This window comes from Muscardinus avellanarius (assembly GCF_963383645.1).
Source record: "Muscardinus avellanarius genome assembly, chromosome: 3".
Classification (NCBI taxonomy): Eukaryota; Metazoa; Chordata; class Mammalia; order Rodentia; family Gliridae; genus Muscardinus; species Muscardinus avellanarius.
This window is the reverse complement of record NC_137788.1, coordinates 110,483,552-110,508,970: the sequence shown is the minus strand read 5'-3', so window position 1 is coordinate 110,508,970 and position 25,419 is coordinate 110,483,552. Positions and strand designations below refer to the sequence as shown.

At 50.5% G+C, this 25,419-nt stretch overlaps 1 protein-coding gene across 1 annotated transcript in view; it reads right to left on the bottom strand.

Moving 5' to 3' along the window:
• The window catches only part of CD48 (CD48 molecule), a gene marked incomplete at both ends in the record, with an annotated part of 35,664 nt that extends 10,491 nt beyond the window's left edge, over nt 1-25,173 (bottom strand). The window contains 4 exons of the mRNA XM_080691535.1: nt 2,457-2,574; nt 10,584-10,856; nt 13,142-13,453; nt 25,107-25,173. Of these exons, the coding sequence (XP_080547661.1) occupies nt 2,457-2,574; nt 10,584-10,856; nt 13,142-13,453; nt 25,107-25,173 (770 nt within the window). The remainder of the gene's footprint in view (nt 1-2,456; nt 2,575-10,583; nt 10,857-13,141; nt 13,454-25,106) is intronic.
• Nucleotides 25,174-25,419: the final 246 nt, after the last annotated feature.

Sequence of the window (25,419 nt, the reverse complement as noted above, 5' to 3'; positions counted from 1 at the left end):
ACCTGTGCGATCCTCCTGTCTCAGCCAAGCGCGGGGATTACAAGCGTGTGCCACCACGCCTGGCTTAATTTAGGGTTTCTGTTCATAAGAGAGATTGGAGGGCTGGGGCTGGGGCTCCGTGGTAGAGTACTTGTCTAACACGCACAAGACCCTTGTTTTTGTTTGTTTGTTTGTTTGTCTGTTTGTTTGTTTACTGCTGTGTTCCAGCCTAGACTCATCCACATACAAGTAGGAGCTGGCCTGTCTCTGGGGTGTTAAATCTAGACACTGGCTTGACCCATAGCAGCCACTCAGTAAATACATCTGTCTTTCAGCAGTCTGAACTCGGTTGTTCGGGAGCTAACATAAGAACGCTCCCCCCGCTCGCCGTGCCCACTGGAGGACAGTGTGCAGTCTCCTCGTGTTGCTTCAGGATGTTTGGGGCAAATCCCTCAGTTTCCTTTTGCTCATCTCCAGTAACTTCAGGGTTCAGTTCAATGTAAAACTCCCCAGAGTCTCTTCCTGTCACTGGGCTCAAACTTGCCGCGTGGTCGGCTGAGCTCTGACAGGGAAGTGGGTGCGGCTGCCTCCTCTCTTCCTATTCTACCTCATCTCGTTCTGGCTTCTAAAAGATTACATCACCAAGCCCGTCGTGGTGGCCCACGCTTGTAACCCCAGCATTCGGGAGGCTGAGACAGGAGGATCGCAGTTTGTGGCCAGCCTCAGCGACCTAGTGAGGCCCTTTGCAACTCAGTGAGACCCTGTTTCAAAATAAAGAATTAAAAATAGGGCTGGGGGGTGTAGCCCAGAGGTCTAATGCCTCTGGGCTCCATCCCCAGACCCACAAAATAAAATAAAAGATTACATCAGGCAGGGATGCGAGGGCATGGCTGGTGGTGGGGTCGGGGTGTCTGTTTCTCTGGCTTCCTGGTCCACGGTGATGCCGGTTCAAGCTCGTTTGTGGGGTAAAAGGTCCCGATGTGGAAGGTCTCTAGTCCAGCTCCTTCCAGGCTCCTCCTGTTTGGCTTCTGCAGATGTCTGACCCTGCCAACTCTTTCTGCTGAGACGTGCCCACCTGATGGGCAAGGTGGTATAAGGAATAATCCTCTCCGTAGAAGTAGTGAATTACTTAGAAGCCTGTGCCTTTCTACTTTGCAACTGAGGCTTAAACATCCACTTGTAACTGTAGCCAGGGCGTCTACTCTGTAACTTGTTTGGAAGCCACTTGTAGACACTTCCCAAAAGTCAGCCATCTAAATTCATAAAACTTCAGATTGACCAAATTCTTCCGAGCCTTAAACGTTGTTTCAGAACCCCTGCCTGAGTCCAACGGCTGGTGGCGCCCGCTTGTAATCCCTGCGCTTGGGAGGCAGAGACAGGAGGAACCCAGCCTCCTTGGCTTAAGAGACCATGTTTCCAAATAAAAAATATATATAAAATAGGTCTGGGAGTGTAGCCTGGAGGTAGAAGGGCTTCCATCCCCCACCAAACAAACAAAAAAAAAAAAAAAAAAAAAAAAAAACACCCTGCCTGTCCCAGAAGTAAGCAAATAGCTATAGAGCTGTACTTTAAACTTTGTTTCCTTTTCAAAACTTTATTTCAGAATTTCTGTCGCCTTAGAGAATCACTGCAGAGCTGTAATTTAAACTTTGTTTTCCTTGTCCAAGCTTCATTTGTTTGTCTTGGAGAATAGCCCATCACAGAATAGCCAATCGCAGAATACCCAATCACAGAATAGCCAATAGCAGAATAGCCAATAGCAGAATAGCCAATCATGCAGAGACAGGAACCTGAATAAAACCCCAGCAGACTGGCCGCGTGCAAGGTGTGCTTGCTCACCAGACTTTTTTGTCCCTTGCACGCCCGTCTGCAGAAGTAAATTGCCGTGCCAAGTTACTTCCGATGTCACGAGCTTTTCTTTGCGGTTTTCCTAGAACCCATTTCAACAGGGACAAGCCACCCTGCCCCTGCCAAGAGTTGTGTGCAGGCCGCTTCCGCTTGCTCCCCATCCGTGTTTCTACTGCGGGGGAGGCCCCCAAGGCCCCCCAGGAGCGAGGCCTCAGCCTCCCCTGCCCTGGCATCCTTGGACTCTCTGGGGTCTCTCTCCAGTGGCCTTCAGGAGGGGCGCCTCCGCATGGGGGAGGAGAAGCCACAGAGCTCTCCCGGCCCCACGATCGGCTTGGACCTGATTCCCTCCTCTTCCCTCTCCCACATCCTTGAGGGTGCTGGGGTAGCAGAGCCAGCCCAGACACCTCTCCTGCACCCTGGAGGTGACGGGGCCCCAATTAATTTGCTCCCTTTGTGGGTGGGAACGCTTTGTCCCTGCTCTGATTCTGAGCCCCTAGGAAAAGTCCCTCCAGGAATCTTCTGACTCACATCAGTAGAGAGAACCAGCCAGTATGTTCTTCTGTAGCTGCCAAGGGAGCTGCTGCCCTCTCTGGGTTCCAGGACCCAAAGGTCACTGGGCTGGGCAGCACCTATTCCACAGAGGCAGAAGCGGCCAGGAGATGTGTCTCAAGAAGGTGTTGATGCTGCCGGGAGTGGGCAGTAAGAAATGAGAAGACGGTAGGAGTAAGACGGTGAGGCGGTAGAAAGCTGGAGGGAAAAAGACGGGGTGGGGGGGGGAACGAGGGAGGGCGCCAGGCAAAGAGGCTGGGTGCGGGCTGGCCATGGGCTCAGGGCTGGGCAGAGCAGCTGGTGACCAGGAGAAGGGGGCTGCTGTTTGCCAGCCGGAGCAGGTGGCTCTGGGCTAGACCCTCCCCACCCTGCAGTGTTTTGGAGTTGGAGATGGGGAGGGGAGAGGATGCACTCCAGGAGCTGGGGTGTGTGTGAAGTTTAAATTTTTATTTTTACTGTTTGCAATACTGGATGGAACCCAGGGTCATTCTACCTCCGAGCTACACCCCCAACCCTATTTTTTATTCTTTATTTATTTAGGTGGTCCTGGGGTTCCTGGAAGCCTTTCTACCTCCGGGATACACTCCCAGACCTATTTTTACATTTTTTTTATGTTTGGAAACAGGGTCTCCTAAGCCAGCGTGCGCGGCTGGCTTCGAATCTGCGCGATCCTCCTGTCTCTGCCTCCCAAGCGCGGGGATTACAAGTGTGCACCACCACGCCCAGCTCTATTCTTTATTTTGAAACAAGGTCTCACTAAGTTGCAGAGGGCCTCACTAAGTATCTGAGGCTGTCTGTGAACCATGATCCTCTGGTCTCAGGCTCCCAAATGCTGGGATAACTAGCGTGCGCCATCATACCAGATAGTGGGGATGCTTTGAGATATCATGTGCTTTGCTGCCTAAAACATGGTCAACAGAAGCCAGGCATGGTGGCTCACGCTTATAATATCCAGTACTTGGGAGACTGAGACAAAAGGATCATAAGTTTGAAGCCAGCCTCAGCAATTTAGCAAGGTCCTCCAACCTAGAGAGACCCTGTTTCAAAACGAAAATAAAGTAAAATAGGACTGGGGGTGTAGCTTAGAGATAAAACACCCTGGGTTCAATTGCTAAGCGTGCGCACACGTGCACACACACACACACACATATATACATGTTAAAAGTGCTCCATGGATCTCCTGGAATCTTTTTAGGAATTCAGAACCTCATATCCCTCCCTGGGCCTATGGATCCAGAGTCTTCCTTTCAAGATCTGCAGGTAACTTCTCAGCTTCTTGAGAAGCATTGATTCAAGGCTTTGAATTTACACAAACGTTCTGCAGGGGAGCCAGCAGAGGACAGCACTGGCCTGGCATAGTGTGTGTGTGTGTGTGTGTGTGTGTGTGTGTGTGAGAGAGAGAGAGAGAGCGCGAGAGAGCGCGCGGGGGGGGGGGGTGGTGGTGGAGAGAGAATGTGCTGGAGATCAAACCCAGGAGTATTCTACCCCTATTTTATTTTTTATTTGGAAACAGGGTCTCACTAAGTTGCTGACAGCCTCACTAAGTTGCCGAGGCTGGCTTCGAACCTGTGATCCTCCTGTCTTAGCCTCCCAAGTACCCGGATTACAAGCGTGCGCCACCACGGCCGGCTGGCTTTGGAGTTCCTGCTGGCTGGTTGGTGTGTTCTTTGCAGTGTGGGAGATTGAGCCAGGCAGGGACTCAGTATAGGCATCACCCCAGCCTCACCGCTAAGCTTTTATGTGTGGGAGCCTGAGGGATGGGGGCGCACAGGCTTGGACCCCCGCTGTTCTCTATGAGGAAGGAGGATGTCCTGGCCCTAGGTGCTAGGGGTCCTTGAGTCTTTGCAGCAGGCAAATCCAGGCTCCGGGTTGCAGAGCCAGCTCTGAGGGAGCGCTTTGCTGCCACCTGCTGGAAGCTCTAAGTACTTTTCTCTTTCAATTGCAGGTGGATTTATTGTGGCACTGGGGATCGAACCCAGGAGCGAACTACCTGAGCCACGCTCCCTAATTTTATTTTTTATTTTGAAACAGGGTCTCACTAAATTGCTGAGGCTGGGCTCTAACCTGCGATCCTCCTGTCTCCGCCTCCCAAGTACTGGAATTGCCGGCAGGGAGCCACCGTGCTGGGCTCTTTTATTAATTTGTAAAGGTACTTTCCCCTTGCTTTGTGAACAAAGGACTTACATCTTCACTTCACAGTGAGCCTTGGAAATTCTGTCTCTGGTGTGGCCTTGGCAGGGAAGATGCCTTAGACGGGCCTGTCCCCTGGGCCAGCCACAGCGGACTGGCCTCCATCTCCAGGTCCAGAGAACAAGTAACTGCAGTAATGCCTCTATATTTGTGATAGACTGTTTTCCTTCTTTCTACCTTCCCAGAAGTGCTCTTTGTGCGTGGGGATTGAACTCAGAGGCGTTCTACCTCCAAACGACACCCCCAGCCCTATTTTGTTTTCATTGTGTTTATTTACTTATTTATTTATTTGTAGTACTGGGGGTAGGACCCAGGGGCATTCTACCTCTGAGCTCCAGCCCCAGCCCTACTCTTTTTTAATTATTTTGAAACAGGGTCTCACTGAGTTGCAAAGGGCCTCACTTAGTAGCTGAGGCTGTCCGTAGACTGCGATCCTCCTGTCTCAGCCTCCCAAATGCTGGGATTACAGATGTGTGCCTCCATGCCCGGCTTATTATTATTGTTATTTTTGTTTGGTGCTGGGGATGGAACCGAGGGACTTTTTACCTCCTACCAGACCCATTTTATATTTTATTTGGAAACAACAGGGTCTCACTAAGTTGCTGAGAGCTTCACTAGGTAGTAGAGGCTGGCTTTGAACCTACATAATCCTCTTGTCTCAGCCTCCCAAGCACTGGGATTACAAGCGTGCACCACCACACACGGCTCCATTTTATTCTTATTTTGAAATAGAGTCTCTTTAGGTTGCTGAGAATCTCACTTCTTGTCCTCAAACCTGTGATTCTCCTGTCTTAGCCTCCCAAGTACTAGGATTCCAGGTGTGCACCTGCAGGCTCCACTCAGAAGTACTCTTTTAATCTGTGCGTGTGTGAGCGTGTGCATGTGTGTGTGCGTGTGTGTCCCAGAGAAATCCTCCCCTTCCATCAACAAGTCGGAGGGGAACAGGAAGGATGCTCCTTCCAGAAAGGAGACAGAGACCATGGAAGGGGAAGGCGCAGCCGGGACGGGGCGGGAGGAGCTGGAGCCGCTGTGGAGAGAGCAGGTCTTGGGAGCTCAGGCTATCTTCTGGTATCAGACAAAACCATTGTTTGCCAAGCAGAGCCGGCAACAGTGGCGTGCTCCCCGCTCCCTCCCATCCCAAGGAGGTAGAAAGCCCCCTCCAAATCCATTCTATAACCCACTTCCTCTTGGTCAAAACCAGCCACGTGGCTCCAGCCAGCTGCCAAGGGAGCTGGGAAAGGAGATTCTCTGTTGGCCAGGGGGAACTGTCTGGAGAACACGAAGCACAGTCTCTGTCGCAGAGGAAGTCAGCGAGGCCCTCTTCATGGCAGGTAAATGGGGAGGCTGGTTTGGGGGGGGGAGCGGTCCGTGGTGGGCAGTTCCTTGAAGAGAGAGTGCCTCCTTTGGTGACCTTGCGACTCCAGTCCCAGGATGAAACTTAAAGGAAAAAACATAGCAGGTGTGTTAGTAGACACCTGTCATCCCAGTACTTGGGAGGCTGAGACAGGAGGATCGCAGGTTCGATGCCAGCCTCAGCGACTTAGTGAGGCCCTCAGCAACTTGCGAGACCCTGTTTCAAAAGAAAAATAATAAAAGACAGGAGGATGGTGGTTCACGGCCATCCTCAACTACTTAGTGAGGTCCTTTGCAGCTCCGTGAGACTCTGTTTCAAAATAAAGAATAAAATATAGGGCTGGGGGAGCCGGGCGTGGTGGTGCACGCTTATAATCTCAGCATTTGGGAGGCTGAGATGGGAGGATCGCAGTTCGAGGACAGCCTCAGCTACTACTTAGTGAGGCCCTTTGCAACTCAATAAGACCCTGTTTCAAAATAAAGGAAAAAAAAAAAAAACAGGGCTAGAGGTATAGCACAAAGGTAGAATGCCCCTGGGTTCCATCCCCAGTATCAGAAAAGATCAACCAATCAATAAATTAAAAGGGCTGGGAGTGTAGCTTGTAGATAGAATGCCCCTGGGTTCAATCTCCAAATCATATCTCTCTCTCTCTCTCTCTCTCTCTCTCTCTCTCTCTCTCTCTCTCTCTCTCATGTGTGTACACACACACACACACACACACACACACACACACACACACACACACTAAAGTTAGGGACATAAATTTTTAAAAACCCAGAAGTGACAGGGAGTGGGCCCGGGACTCCTGCCTGTGTGTGCTAGATCCTGGCAAGAACGTGGTGTCCATTTGACGGTGTCTCTGGACCCCATGAGCTGAGAGGACTTGGAGAAGCGCTCACACCGCAGCAATGGGGACGTGAAGGGAGAACTCGGGTCCCCGCAGGTGCACAGAGGCAGGGACCCTGCTTGTGCACTGCAGCTGCAGGCTCAGGCCTCAGGAAGCTATCTGACTCATGTCCTAAGTCTTAAAAACTCCTGGGAGAGAGGCCAGAGCATGGGCCTGGGTCTTGACAAGCCAGCCCCGGGCAGCTGGGCATGGGTGTGGGGACAAAGGCAGAGGCGCACGGTTACCTCCCCGCTGTGTCCACACCGGGAGCCTGCGATCCTGGGCTCCTCTTCCCCTTGTGGCCAAGCTCCCATCTGTCCAAACCCATGGACATGGACAGGTTTGAAACCACGTCAAGAATCCACTTGAGCTGGGCGTGGTGGGCACGCTTGTAATCCCAGCATTCGGGAGGCTGAGACAGGAGGATCGCGGTTGGCGGACAGCCTCAGCTACTTAGTGAGGCCCTCTGCAACTCAGTGAGACCCTGTTTCAAAATAAAGAATAAAAAATAGGGCTGGGGATGTAGCTTGGACGTCGAATGCCCCTGGGTTCCATCCCCAGACCCCCCGCAGAAAAAAAAAGAAAGATTCCACTCGGATGATCACACTGAATGTTTATTTAAACAGGTAAGAAAATATTTGAAGGGCTAGGAATGTAGTTGAGAGGTAGAGCGCTTGCTTAGGTGCACACACATTCAAGGGCCTGTACTAGGTCACCAGCACCATGAAAAAATAAGTAAATAAATAAGACAAAACATTCTCATTGTGATCAAAGTTGTTTCTGAGGGAAAGATGCTTGTGTTTTTAAGTGTGCGTCACAAAACAACAAGGATACGTAACATGAAATGTTAACCATATTTTTGTGTGTGCTGTGGTTTTGGTACTGGGGATGGAACCCAGGAACATTCTACCTCTGAGCTACACCCCCCAGACCTGTTTTATTTTTCAGTTTGAAACAGAGTCTTGCTAAGTTGTTGAGGCTGGTCTCGAACCTGCAATCATCCTATCTCAGCCTCCTAAGTACTACAGGCATGCGCCACCATGCCCGGCTTAACCATCATTTTTAAAAAGTCAATTGAGCCGGGCGTGGTGGCCCACGCTTGTAATCCCCGTGCTTGGGAGGCAGAGACAGGAGGATCGCGCAAGTTTGAAGCCAGCCTCGGCTACTTAGTGAGGCTCTCAGCACCTTATGAGACCCTGTTTCCAAATAAAGTACAAAATAGGTCTGTGAGTGTAGCCCGGAGGTAGAAAAGCCCCTGGGTTTCACCCCAAGTACCACACACAAAAAGAATAATTAAAAATATAAAAGTCAATTGGAAATCTTCGTAGATGCTTCAACAACACACTTTCCTACATTCCATACAGCCAGAGCTTCGTCCCGGTTAAGAACGTGACGGCAGGATCCTCTGGGCTGGTCCTGAAGCTTCACTCTGTAGTCGGAAAGGCCCATCACGTAAGTAGGAGGCCGAGAACAGTAGGGACCATGACCGCCAGCCAACGTGCAATCCAGACGACTGAAGAGGATCGGGCTGAAAGAACAGGAGAGTAGGTGTTTTCTAGGATAATTTAAGTAGCAAAAGCTGGGCGTGGTGACACACGCTTGTATACCCAGCATTCGGGAGGCTGAGATGGGAAGATCGTGGTTCGAGGCCAGCCTCAGTTTCTTAGTGAGGCCCTTTGTGACTCAGAGAGGCCCTGTTTCAAAATAAAGAATAAGCCGGGTGTGGTGGCACACTTGGGAGGCAGAGACAGGAGGATCACACAGGTTCGAAGCCAGCCATGCTGGCTTAAGAGACCCTGTTTCCAAAAAAAAAAAAAAAAATAGGTCTGGGAGCGTAGCCCAGAGGTACAAGGGCTTCCAGGAACCCCAGTACCACCAAAAAATAAATAAGAGAGAGAGAGAGAGAGAAAGAGAGAGAGAGAGAGAGAGAGAGAGAGAGAGAGAGAGAGGGCTGAGGTTGTAGCTCAGAGGTAGAATGCCCCTGGGTTCCATCCCCAGTACTGAAAAAATAGGAAAAATAGCTAAAACGAGACAAGACTAGCTTATCTCTTCCCCCAAGATGGGCGCAGTATTATTCTCCTCTCTGCAGGTGAGCAGTCAGCCTCCTTTTATGAGGGGCAGAATTGCCCCTGATTCCCCTTCTTCAGGAGGTAGTATTGGCCTGAAAGTGATGTTGGAATTGCCCGGCCAAACTGTGGTCTGTGGCCAGACACCGACCTGTGGCGCTGGGTCTGCGGTCAGGCAGAGCAGGTCGTATTAGGAGGAGCTAGAGAAGACAGGGCCAGTTAGTTGGGAAGAAGGAAGAAGAACACAGAAGTCCATGGTCTCTGACTATAGAAACAAAAGTTAAAGAAATCAGCACAGAGAAGAGGAAAGACTGAGCCCAGGGCGGCTAAGAAAGAGCAATGTTCCCAGGAGCCAGGGCCCCTGGAACTGTGGGGGGACACGTGGACCAGGGGCCAGGGGCGTCCCTCAGAGGCAGGGGGGATATGGAGCCTGGCGCACTAGAGAGGTGACCCAGATTTATTCACGGGTGTCCCTAGTCCAGGTGTCTCCAGAGTTGAAGGGGCTGAGCCTAACGTAGCTGTCCTGCCCTGCGGACCCGTCAGGCATGGTGTCAGGTAGCTCACATATTGTTAGGGTTTGGGATTTAGGTCTGATGTCTCGCAGACCTCTTTTGGCCGCCATGTTAGAGGCAGGACAGGTTGCCAGCAGGGGTCCCCGGAGGCATGGCCAGGGCCAGCGTCTCTGAGCTCTTCTGGCCTTCCTCTCTCTCCCTGTGGCCATGATGTGATGCCAGCTCTCACCTTCCCTCCGTTCCCATCATGATGCCCTGAAGACCTGCAGCCGGGCTCCAACTGGGAAGCCCGTCTAATGTGGACTAAACATCTCCAGAGTCATAAGCAAAGACAATTCTTCACCCTCTAAGTTTGCTTCTTAGGGGCTTAGATCACAGAGTGGGAACACTGGACCCTCCCTGAACTCGAGCTGAAGACTGGCCCCAAGGTACCAGCTATAGACCATCGTTAGAGAAGGGCCCAGACATCACAGACAGCTGGGACACCGAGCTTGACCCTTTTTTTTTTTGGTGGTACTGGGGTTCCTGGAAACCCTTCTACCTCCGGGCTATACTCCCATACACCTATATTTTTATGTTTTTATTTGGAAACAGGGTCTCTTAAGCCACAGAGGCTGGCTTCGAATCTGCGTGATCCTCCTGTATCCGCCTCCCAAGCGCTGGAATTACAAGCGTGCGCCACCACGCCCGGCCCCAAGCTTGACCCTTTAAGTGTAGGGTCAATAGATCAAAACTCTTATTCTGTCTTTTATGTAAGAAGGGCATGAATTGGGGGAACGAAGTAACGTGCTTAGCAAGGAAATGAGAGATTCAAGACTGGATCCAAGGGGGACTGGTGCTAAAGCCCAGGCCCTTAGCTGCCCCACTCCGGAGCTAGCTTAGCCCCCCGCTGGTGGAGGCTTGGGCTGGAGCCAGGATGCCCCGGCGAGTGGACCACACCCAGGGACAGAGAGGAATCTGAAACAGGAAGCCAGGGGTGGTACCTTCACCAAACTTAACCCCGGTGGCACCCGCCCAGGGACAAGGCTCCGGCTCCGTCCCCTCTTCTACCTCCTGCTCATCTGTTTTTCTGCCTTCCCTGTGCTTTGCAATTCTCTGCACATTCCATGCTGAGGGCTAAGTGGGGTCCCTAAACCTTTCCTCCCTTAAAGGAAGCCCAGCCCCTCCGTGCCCCGGGCTCTCTGGGGCGTATAGCCTACCCAGGGTGCAGGGTGGTGTGAAGTAGACGGTACTGTTCTTGCTGCTCACAGGATTGCTGGCTTGGCAGGTGTACAACGCGGAACAGTTCTGTGGAGTCACGGTGACCTCCAGCACGCTCCTCTGGAGCTCCTCTGGAAAGGGCCCCGCATCGCTGTACCAGATGTAGCTGACAGGCTGGTGGTCCTCTGGTATCACACAGGACAGGTTCAGGTAACAGTTGCCTTCTATTTCTTCTGTCTTCTCAATATCTATGACCGGCTCGGGCACAGGGTCTAAAAATGAGGAGGATGTTATGAGACTATGTATTAGTGTATGTAAGAGGCACTTGTGCTACAAGGATTTAGCTCAAAACTTATAAAAGGAACCAGGAGGGGCCACGAGGACCACCCGGGGGGGGGGTGGGGGCAGAGGCTCCTCCAGAGGGCGCTAGTGAGCGCTGTCCACTCTGGTAGTCTACAGCCTACAAAAGCGGCAGCCTGCAGGCAATGCCTAACCAAGTCCAGTAGGGGGCGACAGAGCCCTCTACATGCACCCAGGAACACCATGGGGTGCCGGCCATCTGTGAGCCAGAGATCAGCTGGGCTCAAGCTTGGTATACCAGCTGTCTGCGATGCCCAGGGCCCCTTATCTAACAATGGCCCACAGCTGCACCTTGGAGCCAAACTCCAGCTCAAATTCAGGACGGCCGTGGGGTAAGAGTCCTGGTCTCCTCTGGGCAAGACCCTTTGCACCACCACGCAGAGGAAGGGCTGCAGAGTGGAGCCTCCTGTGACTCCCTGCCTGTTACCCATGGCCTGCCTGCTCCTGTCGGCACCTCAGTGTCTGGGCATTCTGGTGATAGGCTGGATGGGTGGATGGGTGGAGTAGCTGTGAGCAGAAAGAACGAAACACTAGCTTTGGAGGAGCATTCTGAGTCCAGCTGGGCTGCATTAGTGTCGCTGTTGCTGTCCTGCTCCGGATGCAACATGTTGCTGTCCTGCTCCGGATGCAACATGAGGCCTCCCAGCCTCTAGTCCTTCGGGGCGAGGGCTGATGCACCTCAAGGGCTGTGGGTCTTCCCATGCTAGTCAAGGGGAAAACACCTGCGCTGGTGCAGCTCAGGCGGTGTGGGGTTAAACTGTGGCGAAGTTTATGGCACAACTGGAGGCTCGTTTCCCAGTAGCCAGCACAGCACTGAGTGCTTTGTGGATAGGACTTCCCAAGACAGCTGGGGTGGCCTTTGAGTAATCTCAATGCCAAGACAGGACTGGAGAGTTTGTCTGTTGTTTGCTTTGGGTACTAGGGATTGAACCCAGGGTGTTTACCTCCAACCTATCCTCCCGGCTCTTTTTATTTATTTATTTTTTATTTTGGAACAGGGTCTCGCTAAGTTGCTAAGGGTCTAACAAGGTTCCCAAGGCTGGCCTTGAACTGTCAATCCTCCTGTCTCAGTCTCCCAAGTACTGAGATTACAGGCGTGCACACAGCGCCCAGCCTGGACTGAAAGATGAGTCTTCTGTTAATCGTATTGTAGGGATCTAGACGCCCTGGTCAGGGTGTGCTGGAGCCAGGCCAGCGTGCCGAGTGCTAGATACTCTGAAATGTTGCAATTTACTCAAAATTTCTGAAAATGTGTCATAACTCGCAATGAGCTAAGCTCAGGGTGTTTATGCCACAGAAATGACAGGCGTTGGTAAGTAGCACAGATCGGGGCTCTTTAGCTTTATTTACTCTTGGTTTGTAGAAAGCTGGTTTATAAGAATACCATGGCAAGAACTTTTCTGTCCTGAGGGATTCCTAAATTTTCAGGCCACATGACAGGGAGGAAGTAGGAGAAGGGAACTCTGGCCTCTTGGGCCAGAAACCACCTGGCTGGTAGGACCTGGGTATACATGTATATGTAACGCTGTTCATTTGCATTGCGTTAGAAGTAAAATTGCTTAAACTTTTATTATCTGCTTTGACCCTCATAACAACCTACAAGGTGGCTATAGTGATCCTCCCTGTCGGATGAGGACCCCAGGCCCTGGTGGCTGCCCCTCGGATGTGGGTCCAGACCTCTTCTGCAATCAGCTCCCCTCCCCGGGGGCCTCCCTTAGGGACCATGCCTCTGCATTAGTACCCTACCCTTTGGGCCATAAATATTTAGGTCAGATACACAGACTTGAATCAGGTTACATAAATCGGTTTCTCTCTCATCAAACTTCTCTGAGAGCCGGGCGTGGTGGCGCACGCTTGTAATCCCCGCGCTTACGAGGCTGAGACAGGAGGATCGCACAGGTTCAAAGCCAGCCTCGGCTACTGAGCTGTGAAGGGCCTCACTAAGTAACTGAGGCTTTCCTCGAACCATGATCCTCCTGTCTCAGCCTCCCAAATGCTGGGATTACAAGGGTGCGCCACCACACCCAACTAGGAAAAGTTTTAGGTGGCCTATGTCTACCTGTTGGGGCTCGGGCTCGCACTGGAGCAGGCTTTACAGGAAATGAATTCGGCTAGTCTGCCCTGAGAGTTCCCTTTCTCCCGGAGGCTCCCTCGACCCCGGAGCCCTGGCGGGGCTGCCCTGGCTCCGCTCACTTACCAAACACCCGCAGGCGTATCTTCCAGTCCTTCTCTTTCCCACTCTTCTGCAACACTTTCAAGACGTACGTATTGCTGTCGTTTTTCTGGACCCTGTAGATACGCAGCTCTGCAGGGTCCTGAGCATCGAGCTGCACCCTGTCCTTGAGTGAAGAGTTATAGCACGTACAGGGCTCAGGTGAGCTCAACTCACATTCCACAATCTTCTGTTGGGAACCGAAAAACCAGGCCAGTTGAGTGTAGCTTCCCAGCAGGTGCCTGGGGATCGACAGATTCACGTTGCTGCCCGAGGTGACGATCACCTCTGAGGGACCTGTCAGAGAAAGATGAAAGACCGGGGCTCATTTGAGAGAAGGCAGCGTGGCCCCGGGGACCCAGGCTTCAGCTTGAGAGGCTGGCAAAGAGGACAAGGTGGGCATTTCTTCTTGGGAGAGTGGGTATAGTCTTCATTGGGAGGCTGAGACAGGAGGATCGCGCAGGTTCGTGGCCAGCCTCAGCTACTTAGTGAGGCTCTCACAACTTAGTGAGACCCTGTTTCCAAATAAAATATAAAATAGGGCTGGGAGTGTAGCATGGAGGTAGAAAGCCTCTGGGTTCAAATCTCCAGTACCGCAAAAATAAAATAAAATAAAATAAATTTAAAAGTGCTTTATCCAAGCTGGGTGTGGTGGTGCACACCTGTCACTGTAGGACTTGGGAGGCTGAGTCAGAAGGATTGCAGGTTCAAGGACAGCCTCAGAAACTTAGTGAGACCCTTGGCGAGTTAAGGAGGTCCTGTTTCAACATAAAAAATGAAGAGGAAGAAGAGGAGGAGGAGGAGGAAGAGGAAGACAAGGAAGAAGAAAAGGAGGAGGAAGAAGAGGAGGGGAAGGGGAAGGGGAGATGATTATTTCATGATCAGGAATTCAGAATTTCAGAGGAAGTTGGACCTTGAGAAGCAGGCATGGGTGGTAGGAGGATCCATCTGGTTCTGCCCCAAGCGATAAGGAAGGGAAAAACCCCACTGAGTTTTGACTATAAAAACAGGTAAAAGTGATTCCGTAAAAGATAAATTTTCAGGTAATATGTCTGAGCCCTCAAACGCCCCCTGCCTTGCTCCAAGCTATAATAAAATTGGCTAGAGAAGAAAAAGGGGATTTTTAACACATTAGTAGATATATTACAACAAGATATATTTCAAAAAAGCCAAAAAAAACTTAGTCATACAAAAGGCTTAAACAGTTAAAAAAAAAAAGGCTAAAAAAAAACCACATGCCTCTCACTATTATGACTAAGTTTAATTCTGCTTACATTATTGAAAATAGGCTGTGACAACCCCCTAGAGAAAAAAAAAAGCTAATCGGTACCATTTACTAGAGTTTACAAAGATAAAAAAAATAGATGGGTTAATATTAATGATAAAAGATATCCTATTTTAAATTAACTAAAACAAGACTGGTTTAGTGTTTATTAACATATGCCCAAAAAAAACCCATAACAAAACAATTTTAAAAAGAGGTATTTACTTACTGGAAAAGGAGGCCGTACAAAGCTCCCTGGTTAAATTAGACTTAGTTTTTTATAATGTTTAAAAATAAAATAGATAAAAGTATTCTATATATATATAATAAAAAGAGCTTCTTACAATATATAAAAAATCTTAATGATAATTTCTAATTATAGTTTTAATCTCTTCATACAAAAAAAATATTATACCAGAAGTCTAGTAACTGGTCAACATGTACTACCAAATCAAAATGAGGAGATAGAAAGGAAATAGGCAGATAGGGAAAAGGCTTTGGTAGAAAAAGTTAATTTCCTGAGTTTCCTGAGGGGCGACAAATTCCTGAAACTCCAAAGGCTCAGAGATAAGAAGGCCAGAGCTTCACAAAGCCATCCTGAGTTTCCTAATCAACAAACCCACCCAGCAAGTCTGGCATTCCTGAAAGGAGACCCTTCAAAGAACTTGCAAATGTCCTATGCAAATTCTCCTTGGAGTCACCACAACCACAAACGGACTTGCAAGCGGTCAGGCATCAGCCAGTCAGATGGCAAAAGCAGGTCACTTTCCCACTCGGGACCCCCTCAGGTTGTGTTGGCCCTGAGAGAAGGCAGAGTGCATCTGAGGGCACGTGGCTTGGGCAACTCTCAAGTAGTGACCTGAAGGCCTCTGCTGGACATCATGGCTAACCAGGCCCCTAGGGGTGACCTGCACCTCTTTTCTGGCAGATCGCGTGGACTCTGGGAGAAAGTAGTTTGCAACTGATGGGCACTTGGCTCGGGCGACACTCGGTAGTGACCCTGAAGGCAGATGCTGGACCCCGGAGTTCCGACCAGCCTGCACCTGAAGGCAATTCGGCTTGGGCTACTCTCAAGTATTGTCCTGAAGGCAGCTGCTGGACCCAGAGTTCCAGCCCCTTTGATGGTGTTCAGCCAATAAACCTTTTACTCCCCTTCCTGAGGTCTGTGGGTGTCATTCTTCGCTCTCCGTAGACAAGAACTCGCCGGGGTTTTCTCGCAAGAAACCCCCCCCCCGTTTCAAAAACATATACAATAATAAGTATCCTAATTAAATTATATATAAAACCATTAATCTAGCTGCTGGACCCAGAGTTCCAGCCCCTTTGATGGTGTTCAGCCACCCTTGCCCCATTCCCTGCTGCTTCCAATAAACCTTTTACTCCCCTTCCTGAGGTCTGCGGGTGTCATTCTTCGCTCTCCGTAGACAAGAACTCGCCGGGGTTTTCTCGCAAGAAACCCCCCCCCGTTTCAAAAACATATACAATAATAAGTATCCTAATTAAATTATATATAAAACCATTAATCTAGCCGGGCGTGGTGGCGCACGCTTGTAATCCTCGCACTTGGGAGGCAGAGACAGGAGGATCGCGCAGGTTCGAAGCCAGCCGCGCGCCCTGGCTTAGGAGACCCTGTTTCCAAATTAAAAAAAAATGTAAAAATAGGTCTGGGAGTGTAGCCCGGAGGTAGAAGGGCTTCCAGGAACTCCAGTACCACACACACAAAAAAACCATTAATCTAAAAAAAACCTTATATATAAACCAAAGTTATTCAATAATATAATCAATTTCTTTTTACTGTATATATTCCTTGCCCACTACCTTACAAATTACCCCCAGATACAACATCCTTGAGTTGTCTGTGTCTGTTTGTCACCCTCGGCTGAATCCTTGCCCACCTTCCAAGACCCCTGTCCCAACGGTCCCAGTGCTCCGGCCGAGCTGGTCCATTACACAGCCTGTCTCCCTTGCTTCAGTACTGGTGCATTTTCAGATACACTGGTGGCAAGCCATCTCTCCTCTCTGGGCTGTTTCACCTGTCTGTAATTTAGCTCACTAAGCCTTCAGTGGGTCTCTGCAAGGATTCTCAGAGTCAGTGATCCCAAGGGGGCGGTACTAGTCTCAGGCGCCACTGGGGACACGAATAAAAATATAAATATGGAGTCGGCAGAAGAGACGAGGCGGACGCTGAGTAATTTCTTTTTCCTGAAAAGGAGGCGGTAAGCCAATAGTTTGGAAATCTGTGGTGAGGATAGACACAAACAGCACATGATTCTACCCTAAAAAGTGTAATCCACTCGTGTGGGCCAGACAGACACACCGATCATGCAGCCGAGCGCGATGGCGCACGCTTGTCATCCCAGTAACTGGAACCTGAGACTAGAGGATCACAGGTCCGAGGCCAGCCTAGACAATTCAGCGAGACCCTTAGCAACTTAGTAGACTCAAAATAGAAAATAAAATTGGACTGGGGTAGGGCTCAGAGGTCGAATGCCCGGATCCAATCCCTAGTGCCCTCCCCCATCCCAAATCATCCTGATCTAATATTTTGGATACTATGATGAAGATGAGCCCAGGGTGCTGTAGGAACAGATCCCGCTGTGAAATACAGGGGTGGAGAGGGCAGTAGGTCATCTCTCTGGAGCAGATGACCACACAGGTGGATCAAGGCATATTTTTGTGTGGGGGGTGGTCTGGGGATGGAATCCAGGGACATTCGACCTCTGAGTTACATCCCTATTTTTTTATTCTTTATTTATTTATTTGCGGTACTGGGGATGGAACTGAGGGTCATTCTACCTCCAAGCTATACCCTCAGTCCTTTTTTTTTTTTTTTTCTTTCAGGTCTGGGGATGGAACTCAGGGGCATTCGACCTCCAAGCTACCTCCCCCCTATATTTTTTAGTGTGTGTGTGTGTGTGTGTGTGTGTGTGTGTGTGTGTGTGGTACCGGGGGTGGAACCCAGAGGTTTTCTGCGTCTGGGCTATACTCCCAGACCTTTTTTTTTTTTGCAGGTCTGGGGATGGAACCCAGGGGCATTTGACCTCCAAGCTACACCCCCAGCCCTATTTTTTATTCTTTATTTTGAAACCGGGTCTCACTGAGTTGCAGAGGGCCTCACTAAGTAGCTGAGGCTGTCTGCGAACCACGATCCTCCCGTCTCAGCCTCCCAGGTACCGGGATTACAGGTGTGTGCCAGCTTGTCTGGCTAGAAAGTGCATAGTGGACAGAGGTCTGTTCTTTCTGTGGAAGGAGAAGAATGAGGAATGTCTGTGCGGAGGCTGAGAAAGAACAAGAGAAAGGTAAAGGGAGAGGAAAGAGAGGAACATCCTCCTTGGCGTCTGTCCCTCCAGTCCTTAGTCACGTTATTCAAGATGGCAAGTGTCTACCATGTCCCAGAGCATCCTCTTTCACCCCTAACGATGCCAAATGGCCCGGGCTCTCCAGATTCACTCATCCTCCAGCAAACTTTACTGAGCATCTGCTCTGCCCTGCCTGGCGCCTGCACAGACCCTGGGTGCTCCCGAGTGGTCCGGTCCGTACTTTATAATCCCCTGATGGAATCAGTGCCGTCCAAGCAACAGCTAATTCAGGCCCATGACATGCACCAGGCGCCCAGCCTCCCGGAGTCCAGCAGGACATCCTCTTGAGGGTTTTAAAGCAGCTAGATAAATTCCAGACTCTCTTTCTTTCTTGTTGTTATTATTCTCCGTGTGACTCCATAGACGTGGTAAAGACGGGCACCTAGATCTGCTTTTCAGAAAAGTTTTGAAAGAAATGACTGAAATATTTGGGAACAATAATTTCCTTTGGAGGAAGCAGGTCCGTCCTTTGTGTCAAAGGGTCTTTATTTAGCAGCATCCCAGGCCTCTGCCCACTAGATGCCAGGAGCGTTTTCTATTCCAGGGTGACAACAGGTGGTAGATGAAATTCCCTGCCCCACCCTGACTAGGAACTGCTGGCCCAGCTTATCTTTGGCTCAGTCTCAGAGTCTCAGATTCACACGTAGGAGACGGGACCATTCGTGGTCTAACAGGAGGCACAAAGATGTTCAGCGGCTCTGGGCAGTGCAGAGCCCAGGGCAGGTCTGCTCCCTCCGCCTACCCTTCTGGGTGTGGCCGGTCTAACAAGGCTGGCCTGGTGGTTAGCTGTGACTTCTTACTGATAAAAAAGGAAGTGGTAATTACTGATAAAATATTTTCTTGCTTTTTTAAAAAACTGTGTGTGTGTGTGTGTGTGTGTGTGTGTATGTGTGTGTGTGAGTGTGTGTGTGTGTGTTACTGGGGATGGAACCCAGGAACTTTACTTTTGGAAACAGGGTCTCACCAAGCTGCTGAGAGCCTTACTAAGTAGCTGAACCTGTGCGATCCTCCTGTCTCAGCCTCCCTGCGCTGGGATTACAAGCAAGTGGCTTCCCCAGCCCTATTTTTATTTTTTATTTAGAAACAAGGTCTCACTAGGTTGTGAGGCTGGTCTCAAACCTGCCGTTCTCCTGTCTCAGCCTCCCAAGGACTGGGTTTCCAGGTGTGCACCACCACTCCTGGCTACCCAAAGGCATCTTTTAGAAAGTAAAAGAAAACACCTTAAAAGGGAAAGATCCGACTGTTTCCATGTAATTCTGACAGGCAGGTGGCAAGGGGTCTGAATGCCAAGGCTAACGTAACAGAGTCTTCCTGGAACTTAGAGAAAGAACAGAAGAAGACCCGGCCCAGCCCGGCCATGTTTCTGATGAAAAAGCAGAACTGTAAGAGGAAAACTTCACATCAGAGGAAGCCAGAACCACACAGTTGGGAAAGAGAAAGGCACTAGGGAACTTTTTATTCTTCTAGGAACAAGCCACCTGTGTCCAGTAAAGCTATCACTCTGAGTGACGTTATGATATGCGACTAAAACGCACGTGTACACACACACGCGTGTACACACACACATGCACACACACGCGTGTACACACACATGCACACACACAGAGTAAAGGAGGTGAATCTTAGAGCTACTGTTGTGGACTTACCAGGCGCTCTCTGTTGAGACCAAACATTTAAAAAGGTCTTATGTAAGCAGGGCATGAAGGTGCACACCTGTAATCCCAGTACTTGGGAGGCTGAGAGGAGGATCGCAGGTTCAAGGAAAACCCTCTGCGTTGCAGTGAGATTCTCAGCAACCTAGCGAGATCCTGTTTAAAAACAAAAACAAAAAAAATAAAAATAAAATAAAATAAAATTGGGTTGAGGATGTGGCTCAGAGGTAGAATGCCCCTGGGTTCAATTTCCAGTGCCATATAAAAATGAATAGTTGGGCATGGAGGCACACATAATCCCAATCCTTGGGAGGCAGAGAAGGCAAATCACAGGTTCGCAGCCAGCTTCAGCTACTTAGTGAAGCCCTCCACAACTTAGGGAGACCTTGTTTCAAAATAAAGAATAAAGCCAGGCATGGTGGCGCACGCTTGTAATCCCCGCGCTTGGGAGGCGGAGACAGGAGGATCGCGCAGGTTCAAAGCCAGCCGTGCTGGCTTAAGAGACCCTGTTTCCAAAAATAAAAAAGTATAAAATAGGTCTGGGAGTGTAGCCCGGAGGTAGAAGGGCTTCCAAGAACCCCAGTACCACCAAAAAATAAAAAAATAAATAAATAAATAAAATCCCTGCTTGGGAGGCGGAGACAGGAGGATCGCGCAGGTTTGAAGCCAGCCACACTGGTTTAAGAGACCCTATTTCCAAATAAAAATATAAAAATAGGTCTGGGAGTGTAGCCTGGAGGTAGTACCACCAAATAAGTAAATAAACCTCAGTACCACCAAATAAATAAATAATTTTTTTTTGGCAGGTCTGGGGCTGGAACTCAGGGGCAGTCTACCTCCGAGCTACACCCCCTGGCCCTGTTTTTTGTTCTGTATTTCGAAACAGGATCTCAGTGAGTTGCAATCCGTAGACCTCAATCTTCAAACAAATGGAAGGCATGTTATTATACCCAAATTAGTGTTGAGGAACCTAAGCCTCAGAAGCTTTTGTGATTTATAGAAAAACCTCAGGGCGTGAGACGCAGCTAGAACATAGCTCTTCTGGTTCCTGGGACAAAACCATTTCCACTGTACCCAACTCAGTACTATGGGGAGACAGAGAAATACCTAGGAGTGTGGGCACCCTGAATCCTCCATTGAAATCAGAAAGTGTGGTGGTGCACAGTTGCAATCCCAGGACTTGGGAGGCTGAGACAGGAGGACCGCAGGTTCAAAGCCAGCCTCGGCAACTTAGCGAGCACCCCCCCCACACACTCAACTTAGCGAGATCCTTTTCCAAATAAGAAATAAAACCAAGCTTGGGTTATGACTTGGAGATAGAGTTCCTCTGGGTTCAATCTCCAGTACCAAAATAAATAATAAATAAATAAATAGCCAAAGGAGAGGTAGGGAGGGCGGAGGGAGCAGGGAATTATGGGTAGAATGAAGGAGGCACATAGACACAGGCCTAGGGGAAGGGATGCCCGTGACGTCCAGCAGCAGGGATCAGGTCAACAAGATGCGGCTGACCCGGCAGCCACAGATGAGGGATTAGATCACCATCTGTAGATGTGATCGGTGCACAGAAGGATTTGGACATGGTGACCTTTCTCAAGATCCCCTGTGCTTAGCAGGACGGCACAATCATACGCACACAGTTTGGAAGTCAGGTCTGCGTATCCCTGGGAAGAATTTCTTAATCTCTGGAGCTAAGGATCATTGTCCCACAGGCTTTTTAATTTATTTTTTGTCATGCTGGTATTGAACCCAGGGGCATTTGACCTCCAAGCTCCACCCCCAGCCCTATTTTTTATTCTTTATTTGGAAACAGGGTCTCACTAAGTTGTGAGGGCCTCACTAAGTAGCTGAGGCTGGCTCTCATGCCTTCTCCCCTCTCCCAAACCAGAAATAAAGTCTCAAGAGCATTCTCCCATCGCATCACCGTCCTGAGCACTGCTGGGACCGAGCCTGGCACCAGAGGGCCCTGGAACACTCCAGGTTTCGTGACTGACGCGGTCACCAACCAGAGAGGGCCCGGAGGATGCCCCTGAGAAGCCCCAAGTGATGGGGCAGGCTCCTCGAGCTTTCGAAGCACGACGGTCCCCCTGCTGGAACAGGAAAAGGAAACGGAGCCAGGAAATGGAGCCGGAGCCAGGAAACGGAGCCGAGCTGGAGAAGCCGGGCTCAGCGGGGGACAGTGCCCCTGCCATGGGCACAACTTCTGCCGAACATCACGGGTTGGGGTTTCGCTGATACCGAGGCACCCGCCTCCCTTGTTCTCCATAGAGCGATCCTGTTTAACTTTTCTTTCCTACTCTTTTGACCTGTCTCTAGACAATGACCGTGTCGTGGAACTTGACGCTGGGGCTCATGGCGGCTGTCAAGGTCTCAAAGACTGTTTAAAGCGACAGTATACCGGCTGGTGACTCCCGAGCCTGGCACAGTGGCGCAGGCCTGCCATCCCAGTGCCTGGGAGGCTGAAACAGGAGAAGAGTAGGTTCGAGGCTAGCCTCGGCCACATAGCAAGACCCTCAGCAACTCAGCAAGATCCTGTTTCAAATTTTTAAAAATTTAAGCCAGGCGTGGTGGTGCACTCTTGTAATCCCAGCATTTGGGAGGCTGAGACAGGAGGATTGTGGTTCGCAGCCAGCCTCAGCTGCTTAGTGAGGCCCTTTGCAACTCAGTGAGACCCTGTTTCAAAATAAGGAATAAAAATAGGGGGTGTAGGTTGAAGATAGAATGCCTTGGGTTTAATTCCAAGGACCAAACAAACAAAAACAAAACCCCAACAACACACGGATGAGTGTGGCGCTCCCTCCTAGTTAAAACACAAGCGTGCCCTCCAGCACCACGGGTCCACGGCCACAGGACGGGCATAGCGCCACCTCCCCTTCTCCCCAGGGCACTTTTTAAGTACTAGAGATGAAACCCAGGGGCATTTTACCTCTGAGCGACACACCCAGCCCTATTTTTTATTCTTTATTTTGAAACAGGGTCTCACTGAGTTGCAAAGGGCCTCACTAAGCAGCTGAGGCTGGCCACGACCGTGATCCTCCTGTCTGGGCCTCCCGAATGCTCAGATTACAAGCATGTACCACCACGCCCTGCCCAAAGCACATTTTTTGCCTACCGCCTTGGGAAAAGAGATGGAGCCATTGTTCCCCAGGCCAAGGAAGCTTCCTGCACTTCAACAGGATGGGCGCCCTACCGCCCAGAGACAGCGTTGAGCCTGCCCCCCCCCCACCGACCCTTGGCTGGAGGAAGTACCTTGCATGCTGGCCACCAGGAACGGCAGGAGGAGCAGCCCCAGAACCCGGTCCCACTCCTGTCCTAGTCTTGGGGGGCGCATGCCGCTCTGCACACAGGGAAGGCTGGAGCTCTGGAGAGGTCGAGAGCGTCTCTGGAAGGAGGGACCGCAGGGAGGAAGGCGCTCAGAGAGCCAGGATGGAGGCCAGCACACTAGAACCTGACCCCGCACCCAGGCCCGCGGGGGCAGAATCGAGAAACAGGAAGTCTCTGGGGTTTCCATCTGAGGTCACTACTGCAACAGAACAAATTTAAAAAGATATACCTATGGGAGCCGCCAAAGTGGAGCATGCCTGTAATCCCAGTACTCCAGAGGCTGGGGCGGGAGGAGCTCAGGTTCAAGGCCAGCCACTGCGGTAACTTAGTGAAACTCTGCAACTGAATGAGAAAGTTTTCAAAATAAAAAATAAAATAGGGCTGGGTTCAATCTCCAAAACACACACACACACACACACACACACACACACACACACACACTCTTTGGTGGGGGGTGAGGAAGAGTCATAGCTTCCACGAATTCCCAGGGAAGATGGAGGTTTCTGGGGAAGGAATCTCCATGGCTACTTCAGGGCCAAGGCAAAGCAGGGCCCTTTTTTTTCTTTTTTTCAGTACTGGGGGTGGAAGCCAGGGGATTTTCTACCTCCGGGTTATACCCCCATGTACTGGTATTGGGAAGAGGGTTTAAAATGTATTAATGTGTCAATACTGGGAAAGATGTCCAATTTTAAAATATATCTTCTTTACTAAGAAAGCCAGGGTTAGCTAACATGTCCTTGCATTCCTAAGAACAATTTAACACATTTTGGGGGAGAAGACGAAAGGTAAAAGCCTGTGTCTGGAGACAGAGATGTCTCCCCCTTTAGGCCATAAATTCGCTGGAGAGATAACAGAAGCAGAGCCGGGGTTGGAGATAAGGAGTAACATGATCTCCAAAAATCAGAGGGACCTGCTGGACTTAGACAGGATAAAAACTCAGTAAACTGGAGTTCTTTGGCATTTTCATTCGAATTGCCCCCCTGTGCCCCTCTGCGGCACAGGGCTGTAACTATCTCTATATTTCTATCTTTTTAATAAACTCCTTTAAATCTTCAGCAGCTGTCCAAGCGATGAATACTTATTCTTAGCTTAGGACAAGAATCCACAGTTTTCTGTTTGTCAGTGTGGTGGTGGTGGTAGGGGGGATTACTTCTCCACACACACAACACGCACATCCCCCCCACCCAACATCTCCCGCAACACCCAGACCTATTTTATATTTTATTTGGAAACAGGATCTCAGTAAGTTGCTGAGAGCCTCACTCAGTAGCTGAGGCTGGCTTCCAACCTGTGCGATCCTCCTGTCTCAGCTTTCCAAGTGCTGGGATGACAAGCGTGCGCCACCACGCCCGGCTAAAGCAGGGGCCCTTCTAAGCACAGCTAGGCCTCATGGAGACTGGAAAGTCCAGGGAATCAGGTCCATAGGGCCTGGTTCTGTATTGTCCATTCCGACTTTCATCCCTGAGGATAAATTCACTGCAAGAGCCTCTGCATCAGGGTATGTGCTTAGCACCAGAAGAATATTACTTGATAAAGAAGAATGTGTCCCCACGCTTATAGTCTATGAAATTTTAATCCCATTCCTCATTTCAACCTGTTGGCTGTGTGTGTGTGTGTGTGTGTGTGTGTGTGTGTGTGGTGTGGTGGTCTTGGGGATTGAACCCAGGAGCATTCTACCTCTTAGGTACATGCCCAGCCCTTTTAACTTTTGTATTTTGAAACAAGGCCTCACTAAGTTGCTGAGACTGGCCTCGAACTTGCCCTCCTCCTGTCTTAGCTTCCAAAGTTCTGGCATTACAGGCCTATGCCACTACCTCCGGCTCCACTGATGCTAAATTAATAATTTGCCCACCTAGGCTACTTCAAGGGACCTGTCAGGCAAGCCACAGTCCTTGACAGGGCGTATTAGAAATGATTTCAGAAGCAGGGGCATTCTGATTTCCAACATGGTGGTGACCAAGAAAATGGCTGCTCTCTTTAGTCTGTGGGGGAGCAACCGACCCTCAAAAGGTCCGCAGGGGGAAGCTGGGGCGCCCCCGCCCTGGCTCCCTGAGCCCGCGAGGGGCAGGCCGGGCCTCCCCACCTGCACGTGGGGAAGGGCTTCCTTCCGCCTTTCCCCCGGTGTGGGTGATGGAGGATGTTCTGACTAGAAGTGATGGGAGGAGCCAGCGAGGTTGAATCTGGAGGATTTCAAAGCAGACCATAAAAGGGAGCAGGTGGAGGAAATGAGCCGGGGCCTCCCTCCCTCCGGCCTCCCCCTGCCCAGCGAGGCCCAGAGTGCAGCCTCCCTCCCCTCTCAAAAGCAGACAGGAAGAGGACGGCCATCAACTGAGTAATCACCCAGAGCCACCCACAGGCCAGCCTGTCTGAGCGAGGGCCTGCAGGGTGGGACAGGTCCATGTCCAGGCCGGCCTTCGCCATGGCCCCCGGCTGTCCTCTGACTTCCTGCCCCGACCATCTGGGCAGGAAGTTCCCCCAACCACGGCCTATCTTCAGCTCCCACACCTACCCCTGCCCCCCAGCTTGGCCAATCCACGAATCTGAGCTAAGCGTGAAGCAGAAAGCAAGGGTTAAGGTCGTCTCCTTCCTCCTCAGTGGATGTAGTTGGAGCAGAGCCTGGTGGCCCAGGCCTGGAGTCCTAGTACTTAGGAGACTGAGACGCAGGTT